Source organism: Neoarius graeffei, chromosome 10 (assembly GCF_027579695.1).
Source record: "Neoarius graeffei isolate fNeoGra1 chromosome 10, fNeoGra1.pri, whole genome shotgun sequence".
NCBI classification, from domain to species: domain Eukaryota; kingdom Metazoa; phylum Chordata; class Actinopteri; order Siluriformes; family Ariidae; genus Neoarius; species Neoarius graeffei.
Genome location: NC_083578.1, coordinates 68389989 through 68403847, shown reverse-complemented (window position 1 = coordinate 68403847; position 13859 = coordinate 68389989). Strand labels below are relative to the sequence as shown.

General features: G+C 40.1%; 1 protein-coding gene across 2 annotated transcripts in view; it reads left to right on the top strand.

Annotated features, from left to right (window-relative positions):
* The window catches only part of ifrd2 (interferon-related developmental regulator 2), a 43796-nt gene extending 32539 nt beyond the window's left edge, over nucleotides 1-11257 (top strand). For both annotated transcript variants that reach the window (XM_060932164.1, XM_060932163.1), the window contains 7 exons: nucleotides 1422-1475; nucleotides 1580-1758; nucleotides 7427-7535; nucleotides 8086-8220; nucleotides 9539-9667; nucleotides 9747-9839; nucleotides 10040-11257. In XM_060932164.1, the coding sequence (XP_060788147.1) occupies nucleotides 1422-1475; nucleotides 1580-1758; nucleotides 7427-7535; nucleotides 8086-8220; nucleotides 9539-9667; nucleotides 9747-9839; nucleotides 10040-10120 (780 nt within the window). In that variant the 3' untranslated portion in view covers nucleotides 10121-11257. The remainder of the gene's footprint in view (nucleotides 1-1421; nucleotides 1476-1579; nucleotides 1759-7426; nucleotides 7536-8085; nucleotides 8221-9538; nucleotides 9668-9746; nucleotides 9840-10039) is intronic.
* The last annotated feature ends 2602 nt before the right edge of the window (nucleotides 11258-13859 follow it).

Genomic DNA, 13859 nt, shown 5'->3' with positions numbered 1-13859 from the left:
GTCCCCACCGTCTCCACCAAAAGATTTCCTGTTGACTCCATGTAACTCAGAGGGACAGATTTGGGGTGGGGGGGGGAGAGAAAGAAAACACAGGTGGTTAGGTATGCCCAATGTCACCTGAATAAGTAAGTGCACGATATAGTGCACGATATGCTTTCCATAGCACCTTTATGTATTGTCATAAAAAGCCACATAGAAATTGTGAGGTCTTTTTAATAATAAATATAAAGGTAATACAACTTGCAGAGTAGTACACAAATTTCCAGTTAAACAGGATGTTATGACAAATGTCCCAGCTCAACTTGGCTTGTGGAGGTGATGAAGGTCTTTTTTTTCCCTCCTCAAAATGTCCTGTATCTCTGGAAACTAGATTTGCTTGGGGTATCAAAAGTTTGATACCTTTTCAATACTACAATGTGATAAACCGTTCAGTTCAATAACATGTACATACATCCTACACCCACATGCGCGCACGCACACACACACACACACACACACGCACACAGAGGAGGTGTGTGTGTGTGTGTATACAAATTCAAATGCATTTTGCCAGCCCTCATGTGTGTAATTTACCCCAGTCTTCAAACTGTTAGAGAGTTTTGTCTTTACTTGACTTTGTCTGTTACCAGCTTTCAGGTTTAAAAAAAATTAAAGTGCATATCACGGGTAAATTCAGGAGCAAGATCAATGTAATTCTCCTATTTTATATTAAACTTTGGTCAAATATCTGTAACATTCTGCATTCTCTGCAATTTTTTTTTTACCTTGCACAATACCAGAAAAATTCAGTTGAAATAAAGCCATTTGAGGCGAATTGGTCCGCCTTTGAAAAAATTTTGCATTTGGATTTCCTGGCAAACATTAATTTTTGTGACGTCATCTGCGGGACGCCTCCCTCTGAATCCTACGTCAGCGCTGGTTTGTTTATGAGAAAACGACCTGGTGGTTTTCTGCAAGTTTCTTCAACGTTATCACGTAATTATTAAAATGGTTAACAGATGTATCATAGGAGGGTGTAGCAACACCAGTCTTGATGGGATTAGTACTCATCGTTTCCCAAAAGACCGGACAATGAGAGAGAAATGGGAGCGCTTGGTCTACACAGGCTGTGCACTTAAACCGTGCAAGCTTGCACAGCCTGCTGGCGCTTCCGCAGGTAACGTCACGATTCTGGCTCCAGACTCCCTTGGGATTTTTCCAGACGTGTTTTGTTATTTTATTTTTTTTCTGCTGTAGACAGATGGCCTTGTGCAAAATTACCCTTCTGGATGAGTGTGTAAAGGGACATACTTTCATATAAAAAAAAAAAAAACACGAAATTGGTCCAGAATTTGCTCTTTAAGGCAGTAATTGTTTCTAAATGCCTATAAAGCTAAAGGTCAGAGTGATGGTAATATTAATTATTTTCTCTTTTTCTCTAGTGTGCCCGAGCACTGGGCATGTGCTGCTATGTGTCTGCATCAGACAACGCTGAAGTAAATGCTGTCATCTTCACACCACAGAAACATTATATACAGATTATGTAATGTATTTTTATGACTTGAGGAACGTTTGTTAACTTTTACTTCTTATCTGTTAGGATTTGTTGAAGTGTATGGGGCATTTGGAGAGTGTATTTGTGGGAGCGTATCCACTGGCTGATGGGAGCTTACCATCTGTTAAAGCTGGAACTCCAGCTCTCCACAGCGCTGCACTTCAGGCCTGGGCTCTGCTCGGCACTCTGTGTCCTGCTTCCCACATCAACAACATGGTCAGCCAGTAAGTCCTTACCACACACACGTGCATCAACAACAAGCTAACTAACGTTTATTTTTCATTATTTCAATTAACCAATATAACATTTAGTGTGTATAGTCTCCAAGTGATGTGTGTTTTGCATGTTGCCCTTGACCTGATTTAAACCCTGAGCTCTGGCTCCAGTCAGCTTCTTACATGTGCTTTACAGCAGAGAAAATGCAGTACACGGTTATGGTTTAAGCATGTGATAATTTACTTTCTCTTCATGTATTAGTTTGTTTTATTGTACATATTTGTTATGTTAAAAAAATGATCATGTTCTAAATGAATATAAATACAGATAGTTGGAATAGCAAGTACATTGTTCTTTTTTTGCCAGGAAGCTTTAATGGACAAAAATGTTACTGTCATATATAGCTTGAAAGGTGGAGAGTATAAATCTTGTGAATAGGGTTGCTAGGTTTCAGCACAATTACCTCCAGGTACACTGTGGGGAAACAAGGCCGGACCGGTGGACATTGACCGGTAATTTTTGCATTTGTCCGTCTGTATTTCATAAGCATCAAACTGGATGGCCCATGAAAAATTGGAAAGATATGGGACTAATCTGGGGCGGCATGGTGGTGTAGTGGTTAGCGCTGTCGCCTCACAGCAAGAAGGTCCGTGTTCGAGCCCTGTGGCTGGCGAGGGCCTTTCTGTGCGGAATTTGCATGTTCTCCCTGTGTCCGCGTGGGTTTCCTCCGGGTGCTCCGGTTTCCCCCACAGTCCAAAGACATGCAGGTTAGGTTAACTGGTGACTCTAAATTGACCGTAGGTGTGAATGTGAGTGTGAATGGTTGTCTGTGTCTATGTGTCAGCCCTGTGATGACCTGGCGACTTGTCCAGGGTGTACCCCGCCTTTCGCCCATAGTCAGCTGGGATAGGTGACCCTGTAGAACAGGATAAAGTGGCTAGAGATAATGAGATGAGATGTTACACTGGGCGAATACATTATGTTGTAACACGGCCTGTGATTGGCCGATCGCAGACAGTCTCAATGAATGACGAGTCAGAGTGCATTCTGGCATGACACCACGCAACACTGTTATCAGCTGGATAGGTACCGTATACCACTAACCTTAAAAGATAATAGATTACTACAGGTTTTGGACCCTGACAAAGTGGTTTTCCATCGGATTTTAACCCTCTGGGGTCGAGAGCTTCTCCAGCGAAGCTCGGCATGTTTAGAATGAGTAGGTCATGTATTTAGATCGTCACGAGTTTTTATCATACAAGCATAATAAACTTGACACGTTCCTATGTGCCCACTGCCAAATAATATTATATTTTTTAAATTACCCAAATTAGATGAAACATAAAACTTGTCCTCTTACGCCGTCACACTGGAGTTGGAGCACTGAGCGCCCACATACACATTCGTAAAAGACTATTCCCATGGTAACGGCATGATAATCACTTTCACTCTTTCGGTTTTGATTGGTTTCTCTTTCCTGGTGTTTTCTTCTATTTTCTCAGCTCTAGTCCAGCAGATTTTAGTCTGAATGCCAAATGATATTACCGTGTCTAGTTTTGAGTCATTTTGTTACAAAGTTACTTGGGATCTCGTAATCACTAAATTTCTTAAAGACTTATGATAAACATAGTATAAAATAGTCCTTTTTGATATGTTTCATGAGTGTTATTATAGTACCTATATATGAGTCCCAGTAAGTTGTAACCAACTGGACCATCCTTGCCCCCCCATACTTTTTTCTAGACCTGGAACTGACCACTGTGTATTACTGTTTTCTTGGGTATAACTTTAATTATTTTTTTCGCGGTCCAAATCCTGCGCTCTGATTGGCTGGCGAGCGGGTCCGTATCCTACGATACGGACCCCGGTTACAGACCTCTGGTGACTCGCTCGTTCACAACAACAACAAACATAGTAGCATTTTTTGTCAACATTTATCTTTTTTTATAAGATTTATTTATAAGATTATCAAATATCTTATAAATTTTTGTGAGCATTTCTCAGGAGAATAGCATTAATTTTACAGCATGGATAGCGATAACGACAGTGTTCACAGCGAAAGCAAGTTTTACTACCCTGAGGAAGAAGAAATAAAAGAAAACATTTCAGGAGAAAGCTAAAAACCTGTAATTTGCTAACACCGAGCAAAAACATGGCTGAATCCTGAATGACTCAATTTTGTATAAATAGGGGACTACACAGGCGGCAAAATGTAGTTTTTTTCCTGCCATGGAAGTGCGCTTGTATACTGAGGAGGAAGCAATTTGCATTACAGCCGTGAATGAGGATTCAAAATGGCGGCTCGGCTCGGTTTTCCCTTTCGGGCGCTCTCGTTTTCTGTTAGAATTTGGTAAAAGAAAAAAATAAATATATTATTTACCAGCTTAAGGTTGGTCCGTATGGTGAAATACTGTGACCTCGGCCTTGAATACTGACCGAGGCCCTACTTTCAAGACCTCGGTCATGGTATTTCACGATACGGACCTCCCAGCTGGTAAATAACATATGTATGCTTTTCTTGAATCTTCTGATATTTTCTTGTAAATTATATTCAATTTGTAGTGTAATTAGCAACTAATGTCTAGTGTAATTTGACCTTTGAAGATCACAATGTGCCTGGAAATAGCTGAGAAGCCATCCCCAGGCATATAAAGCCCCTTCAGCTTCTGGGGCCCTCAGGCAGGCCCCGGACCCCCTGCCACATTGTTCCTGGCCTTTGGCCTGTCATTTGGACAGGCTGAAATTTGAATGGACAGACAACATTTCAGACTTATCGGTCCTGTGACAGTCTGCTTAAAATTCCTTATTTCCCACACTGAGCTACATCTCCAAAGCAGCACAAAAAAGATTTGAAGCTAGCCCAAAGAATTTGGGCACTGGACATGAGATGCATTTTTCTTCTTTTGCTTCAACTTTGCATGTCAAAAAAGTGAACAGTGGTGCACATGCATTTGTGTTTTTCATTGCTCTTAAATAATTGTTCTCCATCGATATTTAAAAAAAGCTTCCCTTCATTTCATATATAGTCATTATAATGAAATACAAATTAAAGGATCCCAGTTTGACTCACAGTAGCACTGTAATTTGCTAACACACAACATTATAAGGCACAAAATCTACAAAGCACACGAGCAACAAATATAAAAAAATAGAGTAAAATAAGTGAATGGAAACGAGACAGAGTGATATTAGGTGTACAGTGGACATGTAAAGTGACTCGATGGTGGAAATTGGGGAATAAACTGGATTATAGGCTACTTGGAAGTCTGATAGCTTGCAGGTAAAAACTTCTTTAGCCCTGTTGTCTGTCATTACTAATTTAAGTTTATTTATTTACAATGAAAGTGTTATACCGTATTTTCCGGACTATACGTTGCTCCGGAGTTTAAGTCGCATCAGCCAAAAAATGCATTATGAAGACGAAAAAAACATATACATCGCACCGGACTACAAGTCGCACTTTTTTGAAGGGTTATTCTATCCATAGAATCTGTGATTGTATCTGATAAGCGGCGCGTGGTTACTGCGCGACTGCATTGTTTATTTAATAAACGAACAGCTGAGCAGTGATAACGCGCCCTTTGCCCTGTAAGTAGCCTAGTCTGATTATTTTAAATATCTACTACTGTCTTTAATACTATCACTATCGTTATTACTAATAGCCTATATTATTATTATAACTAATATTAGTAGCCTATTACTGATGCATTAATCAGTTTGCTTTTAGAATATTTTTACCGGTAGGGCTTATTATCGCCCCATGGCTCTTTCATCTGTGTTATTAAAGCTGTAGTCATCATCGAGGAGTGTCATTCTTCATTTTTGTCGAATTTTATTTCATCAAATCAGAGGTCAAGTAGGCTATAGGTATATCATCTCCAAAGACAGGTACGGTAGTAAAAACAACCGTCTAGTGAAAAAAAAACAACAACCGCTCAGAGAAAAAAACAGGCAGAAAGTGCGCCTGCCAGTTAACGTCATATCAGATAAAAACATTAAACGTTATTCAGACCATTAAGACCATAACATCAGAGACGAAGAATAAAGTTCATCTTGGAAGGAGAGTTATTTTTAAAAATGCAAAACAAAATAATTTATAATAGCCCAGAGAAAAACTGGCTGAATATGTACCGTAACATCAAGTTATTCAATAGCCTATAGGCCGAAAATCAGGGCTTAATTTGAGCCGGAACATGACGGAACAAGATCCGTAACCTTCGTTGTCGGATCCGGCAGCTATTTTCATTTCATTCGGTGCTCCGGCAGCTATTTAAATGGATCAGATCACCTCCGTGACCATCACAAAGGGAAAAAAATCAAACAAATTAAATAAGTAAATAAAAATTTGTTTAGTGTTCGGTTTTGATTTTGATATCTGTTGTTGATTTCTCTCCTATGACATCCACAAAATCTATGCGAAAGGGGAAGGGGGGGGGGGGGGGGCATGGAGTGTATACTTCCGCTCAATAGAACACCGGGTTTTTTGTAGCCGTTAGCTTGCGCTGTGGAAAAAATGGCAAAAAAACAAGAAAGCTTACTAAAATTTTTAAAATGAATTCTCCAACTTGTTTTGTAAACCCTTTATTTCTTAACTATTACTTGAATTGATTGCACTTATGTTTGCTGGCACTGCTTTTAATGAGCAGGAGAAAAACAGGGAGGGCTCGGAAAACGACCGCAGGTCAGAATCGAACCCGGGTCCCCGGATTTATGGTATGGCGCCTTATCCACCTGAGCCACAAAGTCCTGCTGGCAGTACACTGCTCATTTAACTCATGTCTTGTGTGATCTGATCTCCAATGGTGAAATAAACCGGTTGTGATATGAGTACAGTCTGTTATTTTAGAAGATAAATTTAATATATAATTTAAATATATAGCCTAATAAAAAATAATATTTTATAACATATCATGACATATTACTGTCTGTAACTGTTCGTCACTAAAGCGTTTTCTAAGATCATAATGTCTGATATTATTATTATTATTATTATTATTATTATTTTTTACACACACAATAAGCGCGTGTGTGTATAAAGTTATAGTAAACCCCCCCCCGCCTTTTTTTTTTTTTTTTGAGTCGCCGGACCCACCCACCTCCTGCGTTCCGGGACCTCCCACTTCACAAATTAAGCACTGCCTAAAATCATTACATAACTTATTTAAATAACTATAGCCCTATCATTAATAATAAAACACAGGTCAATCAAGTTTATCAAGCTGACGATTTCACTCCAAATCAGCAAATCCATTGAATTCCTCATCCTCGGTGTCGCTTCTGAACAACTCTGCCAACTCCAGCGGCAGACGAAGCGCCGTTTCCTCTTCTTCTGCGTGACTGTCGTCAGACTCAGCATCAGCTCCAGTTATTCCGCGGTGAAAAAAAAACATATATACGTCGCACCGGAGTATAAGTCGCATGGCCAGCCGAACCATGAAAAAAAGTGCGACTTATAGTCCGAAAAATACGGTAATAATCAAGAGCTATTGTGCCACAACCAGTCTGACAGCAGTGTAAAAAAATTTTTGTTAATGTTGTATTAAAAGGTCCATATAAATCATTCCAAACTGTGATTCCCGAGTCAGCTCTTGATGATCATTTTTTGTTTTTATTTATGTATAAACATGAACGATTCTGTGTCTCTGTCTGTCTGTCTCTCTCTCTCTCTCTCCTCAGTCACTTGCCTCGGCTGCAGGCTTGTTTGGAGAGCAGTGAGGTGAACTTCAGGATCGCTGTAGGAGAAACCATCGCTCTGCTGTATGAACTTGCACAAGAAGTTAACGAGGTAAGAGACACAACCGGGGCAGCATGGTGGTGTAGTGGTTAGCGCTGTCGCCTCACAGCAAGAAGGTCCGGGTTCGAGCCCCGTGGCCGGCGAGGGCCTTTCTGTGCGGAGTTTGCATGTTCTCCCCATGTCCGTGTGGGTTTCCTCCGGGTGCTCCGGTTTCCCCCACAGTCCAAAGACATGCAGGTTAGGTTAACTGGTGACTCTAAATTGACCGTAGGTGTGAATGTGAGTGTGAATGGTTGTCTGTGTCTATGTGTCAGCCCTGTGATGACCTGGCGACTTGTCCAGGGTGTACCCCGCCTTTCGCCTGTAGTCAGCTGGGATAGGCTCCAGCTTGCCTGCGACCCTGTAGAACAGGATAAAGTGGCTAGAGATAATGAGATGGATGAGATGAGAGACACAACCAGTTTCACTTTCATATAACAAGCACATAAACACAATGATTGATGTCATCATGTATGTATAGTTCTTGACTTCTTAAGAACTTGAATTAATATTTAGTTTGCAAGGTTTTATAAGTGTTACTTGTTGTGTTTTCTGTGTTTAGGAGTTTGAGTATGAGACTTGCGACGTGCTGTGCGAGAGTCTGAAGCGTTTGGCAACAGACGGAAATAAACATCGGGCCAAAAATGACCGACGCAAGCAGCGCTCCATCTTCCGTGAAGTCCTGCATTACATTGAGGTAAGACTGGACCCACCGATCTCCTGACTTGCTAGTGGTTGTTTTTGTCACAAATATATTTAACACTTTAACAAAAGTGCTGCTATATAACACGAGTTAGGCCCCTAAAGATGTCAACTTCATCAAAACCCAGATTCAGGGTACACTGGGCCATAGAAAGCAATTAACAGCTTTTGTAAATTTATTTTTACTGCCTTGTTTGCACTCTCTGTGAGTGAGTGATTTCCCACACAGTGTGAATTAAATGACTGAAACATGAATATTGTGAAGTGAAAAGCCTGAACTGCACAATAATTAAAGATTAAGGCTTGGTTTCTTAATTTTCATTGTTTTGGCATTGGATGGCGATTGAAGGATTTTTACGCATAGTATACGACAAATAGCTTTAGTTCACAATTCAGACCTGCAGGCTAGTTACTCACTTCTGGACTTGTGATGCTAGTGTCTTAACATATTTTAACAGATATAATTTATATACAATTAAAGGAACAGTCCACCATACTTCCATAATGAAATATGCTCTTATCTGAATTGAGACGAGCTGCTCCGTACCTCTCCGAGCTTTGTGCGACCTCCCAGTCAGTCAGACGCAGTCAGACGCGCTGTCACTCCTGTTAGCAATGTAGCTAGGCTCAGCATGGCCAATGGTATTTTTTGGGGCTGTAGTTAGATGCGACCAAACTCCTCCGCGTTTTTCCTGTTTACATAGGTTTATATGACCAGTGACATGAAACAAGTTCAGTTACACAAATTGAAACGTAGCGATTTTCTATGCTATGGAAAGTCCGCACTATAATGACAGGCGTACTAACACCTTCTGCGCGCTTCGGCAGCGCATTGATATCTGAGCTCCGTATCAATGCGCTGCCGAAGCGCGCAGAAGGTGTTAGTACGCCTGTCATTATAGTGCGGACTTTCCATAGCATAGAAAATCGCTACGTTTCAATTTGTGTAACTGAACTTGTTTCATATCACTGGTCATATAAACCTATGTAAACAGGAAAAACGCGGAAGAGTTTGGTTGCATCTAACTACAGCCCCAAAAAATACCATTGGCCATGCTGAGCCTAGCTACATTGCTAACAGGAGTGACAGCGCGTCTGACTGCGTCTGACTGACTGGGAGGTCGCGCAAAGCTCGGAGAGGTCCGGAGCAGCTCGTCTCAATTCAGATAAGAGCATATTTCATTATGGAAGTACGGTGGACTGTTCCTTTAAAGTTTAGCCTTAACAAGACTTCAGAAAAAAATTGTTAATGAGTGAATTTAGTTAGAAATCTGTGTATTTCTTGCTACGTTCCTCCTGTTCTCTCCACACAGAGTGAGGAGTTCTCTGAGGAGAAGGTCCGTTTTGGGGTCGAGGTGCTCTACCTTGACAGTTGGATGCGTCGCCGGATTTACGATGCCTTTAAAGAGGTGCTGGAGTCTGGGGTGAGCCACCACCTGCAGGTGAGGAGAACAGCAACATTTTAATTCTTTAAAACCCACCGTGTTTTTAATCCTTGCTCATCCATGTGTGTGTTTGTAGGTTAACCCACTGCTGAGAGACATTTTTGGATTTGGAGCGCCACTCATTCTGGACCCTTCGGTCAAGGCCACCCGGATTTCCCGCACAGAAAGGGTAAGCGCTCACCTTTGACCTTTACTGTAGCACAGTGACTGATGATTGATTGTAACAGTGCCGTAAAGACTAATTTTATTTTGTGGACTAAATTGAAAATGTGAATAACTGCTGGCTTAAAAAAAACTACATTTGAACCATTTTATAAATATGCTCATTTAATTTAATGCATCCTTCTATTTTGTAACTTTATTCTACAGCACCTTTTCAATTCAGCCGCATTCAAAGCTCGGACAAAACTACGGAACAAAGTGAGGGACAAACGAGCAGACGTGATGTGATGTTGGTGCTGATGCAGAGAGAGGAACACTAAACACCTCTTTTATGGGCTCACTTGAAATGTTAAAACAGCAACTGCCAAACCAGGGACTTGACAATGCAAAGTGTGTGTGTGTTCAGGAAGTATGTGTGTGTGTGTGTGTGTGTGTGTGTGTGTGTGTGTGTGTGTGTGTGTGTGAATGTAGTGCCTCAGTTTTATTTAACATTATTGAATATAAATAATAGGAAGCCTAAAATTAACCATGCAACCCATAGCATTTTCCCATGTTGAAGTGCACTGACAGTTCAGGACATGTCTTCGTAGACACCATGTGATCACTGGGAAGCAAGAAATGCTAAGGAAAATGCTATGTATTGCTTCTTTAAACATCTTAATATTGTATATTTGTAATGACTTTTTGCAAAGCTGTATTGAACATTTCTGTTAAAATGTATTTTACTTCCTAATTTATTGATAATTTTGGGAAAACAAAAGACTTTTTAACATTTGAAACAAATGAGCTGTGTTTATAGGTGGAAGATGGCCGAGGAAATGAAACTCTTTCTAGCTTTTGTACGTATATTTTAAAAACTGGCTGCACATCTCTGATACATATGAAAATGTGCTAAGAATTGTATAAAGGTCTCCTCACACTGCTAACAAATTATCTTTTTCTCACCCCGGTTCTCATTATTAGTTTAGTGTGAGTTGATAAAGTCGGCTGGATCCAGTCTGAACATCGAGTTCTGTTGTTTACCGGGAGAAATTTTAAGATGTAGTGTTGAGTAGTACATTTAAAGACTTTTGTGTTCACAGTTTGAGGAAAATTCCTCTTTTATTCGAGCTGATACATTAACAGACTGGACAGGAGAGAGCCATTTTCCTGCTACAGCTGCTAACATCACCTTCATGTATTGTTGAAAGTTTTACAGTTAGAAATAGGAGGCCAAAAATGTATTTTCTTAAGGATGAAGGGATAATTATACATATTTTTGCAATTAACAGTTTTATATTTACCCTATAGTGGACTAAATTAGAGGCCAGAATTTTGAATTATTCATTTAAATTGTTAAAAATGAGATTGTAAAGGCTTCTGCACCCAAAGGTTGAGCCTACTCCAGTAATTCATGAATTTCAGTAATAAAAAAAAATGACTAAACTGTGGTATTTCAGGGTTTTTTTTATTTTTTAAACCCATAGCTTTGTGAATACGTTATTGGGTAGAGGTTTGCTTTTTTCTCAAATCACTGTTTTTCTATTTATTATAGATCCAATATCTGATGGACGAACCATTTCATATTCATCTCATTACCTGTAGCCGCTTTATCCTGTTCTACAGGGTCACAGGCAAGCTGGAGCCTATCCCAGCTGACTACGGGCGAAAGGCGGGGTACACCCTGGACAAGTCGCCAGGTCATCACAGGGCTGACACATAGACACAGACAACCATTCACACTCACATTCACACCTACGGTCAATTTAGAGTCACCAGTTAACCTCACCTGCATGTCTTTGGACTGTGGGGGAAACCGGAGCACCCGGAGGAAACCCACGCGGACACGGGGAGAACATGCAAACTCCACACAGAAAGGCCCTCGCCGGCCACGGGGCTCGAACCCAGACCTTCTTGCTGTGAGGTGACAGCGCTAACCACTACACCACCGTGCCACCCCCATTTCACATTCATAACATTTTAATCTTTACTACTGCCCACATTCATATGCACCCCCCACTCCCAAAAAAAAAAAAAACTCCAGGTTATTTGTTTACCTTGCAAAACATTTATATAAGTAATGAAACATGATAGCTATGCTAGTAGAAAAAAACACCTGAACAGTGTTATTCCTCTTATACCATAGCAAGGTACTAATGCTTGCTTTTTTTTTTAACAAATTTTAAAACTTGGACCACTTTTTATTAGCTAACCATTAAGTTCTACTTAATGTTGTGGAACATCCACAAAACAATTAAGTTGCCATTGTTACTAACATTATAGTAGCTATAAACAGTCATTCCCTCAGCATCTCTCTCTCGTACAGCAAAAAAATAAAATAACTTCTGTTACTGAGAAACAGGAAAGCTCCAACTCCTCTTTCCTGAAGACTACAATTTCAGAACACTTACTGTTACAGAAATCGCCGACACTTTAGTCTACTTCCATACATGTTACATCAACAAATTTACAAAAAGCTTGACTATGTCAATGATTTTATTTGTTAAATAACAGCATTTTATAAATATGGTTCATCACGTCCCAGTGAATGAGTAGTTATTAAAGTTAAAATAAGAGCGTTAATAAAAACCTGTGGTTTGTATTACAGCTGGAACTACTGTCAGAGCTGCTGTTAGAGAAAATTAATCAAAAAGCAACTGCTGCCTTCTGACTATTTTTTGCGGAGCGCCCGCGCGAGCGGAGCACCCTAAGAAAAAATGGTAAACCCATCGAGTCGATTTTTTGTGGTTTGTACGTGTACCACCACTCATACACACCGCCTAGTGGTCAGTGTTAGTAATTACCACTCATACACACCGCCTAGTGGCCAGTGTTAGTAATTACCAGTCATACACACCGCCTAGTGGCCAGTGTTAGTAATTACCAGTCATACACACCGCCTAGTGGTCAGTGTTAGTAATTACCACTCATACACACCGCCTAGTGGTCAGTGTTAGTAATTACCAGTCATACACACCGCCTAGTGGCCAGTGTTAGTAATTACCAGTCATACACACCGCCTAGTGGCCAGTGTTAGTAATTACCAGTCATACACACCGCCTAGTGGCCAGTGTTAGTAATTACCAGTCATACACACCGCCTAGTGGTCAGTGTTAGTAATTACCAGTCATACACACCGCCTAGTGGCCAGTGTTAGTAATTACCAGTCATACACACCGCCTAGTGGCCAGTGTTAGTAATTACCAGTCATACACACCGCCTAGTGGCCAGTGTTAGTAATTACCAGTCATACACACCGCTTAGTGGCCAGTTCGTAATTACCAGTCATACACACCGCCTAGTGGTCAGTGTTAGTAATTACCAGTCATACACACCGCCTAGTGGCCAGTGTTAGTAATTACCAATCATACACACCGCCTAGTGGCCAGTGTTAGTAATTACCAATCATACACACCGCCTAGTGGCCAGTGCTAGCCAGTAAAGAAATAAAACAAAAGAGACTGGCTATGATATAAGAAAATTCTACAACCCAGAAACAGATGGGAGCTCCGCTTTTAGGCAGTGCCTAAATCTATATATGTTTGTATATAATTTAATAATGTTTTCAACCCTCAAATTACACTCTTGTCCACTAAGTCTTGAGGAAACAGCAGGCCTTGGAAACCTGGCACATGTTGACAGAACTTGTGAGAACTAAACGAAAATAACACCAGAAGTTGTAGATCCTTTTTTTTTTTAAAATAACACTTTATTGAAAAAGTACAAATGTACAAGATCAATATGGCAAAATTATCACGTTATCTTCCTATTAAATATAGGGAAGAACAGAGAAATTAATAAAGGGAACAATCTGATAAAAAATATAGTATAAACAACTTATAAAATTGAAAATAAATTATGTAGGAAATTCTGTAGTTAAAGATGTCCATGGATAGAAAGATAAAAAGGAAAACAAGTAACCAAGCAAGAATACTACTACTACTAATAATAATAATAACATACATACATACAAAGTGAAACAGTTTTATCTCGGTTATCTAATTCAGTGGAAACATGTTTTAAAATATCATACAATCTATCAAAATTA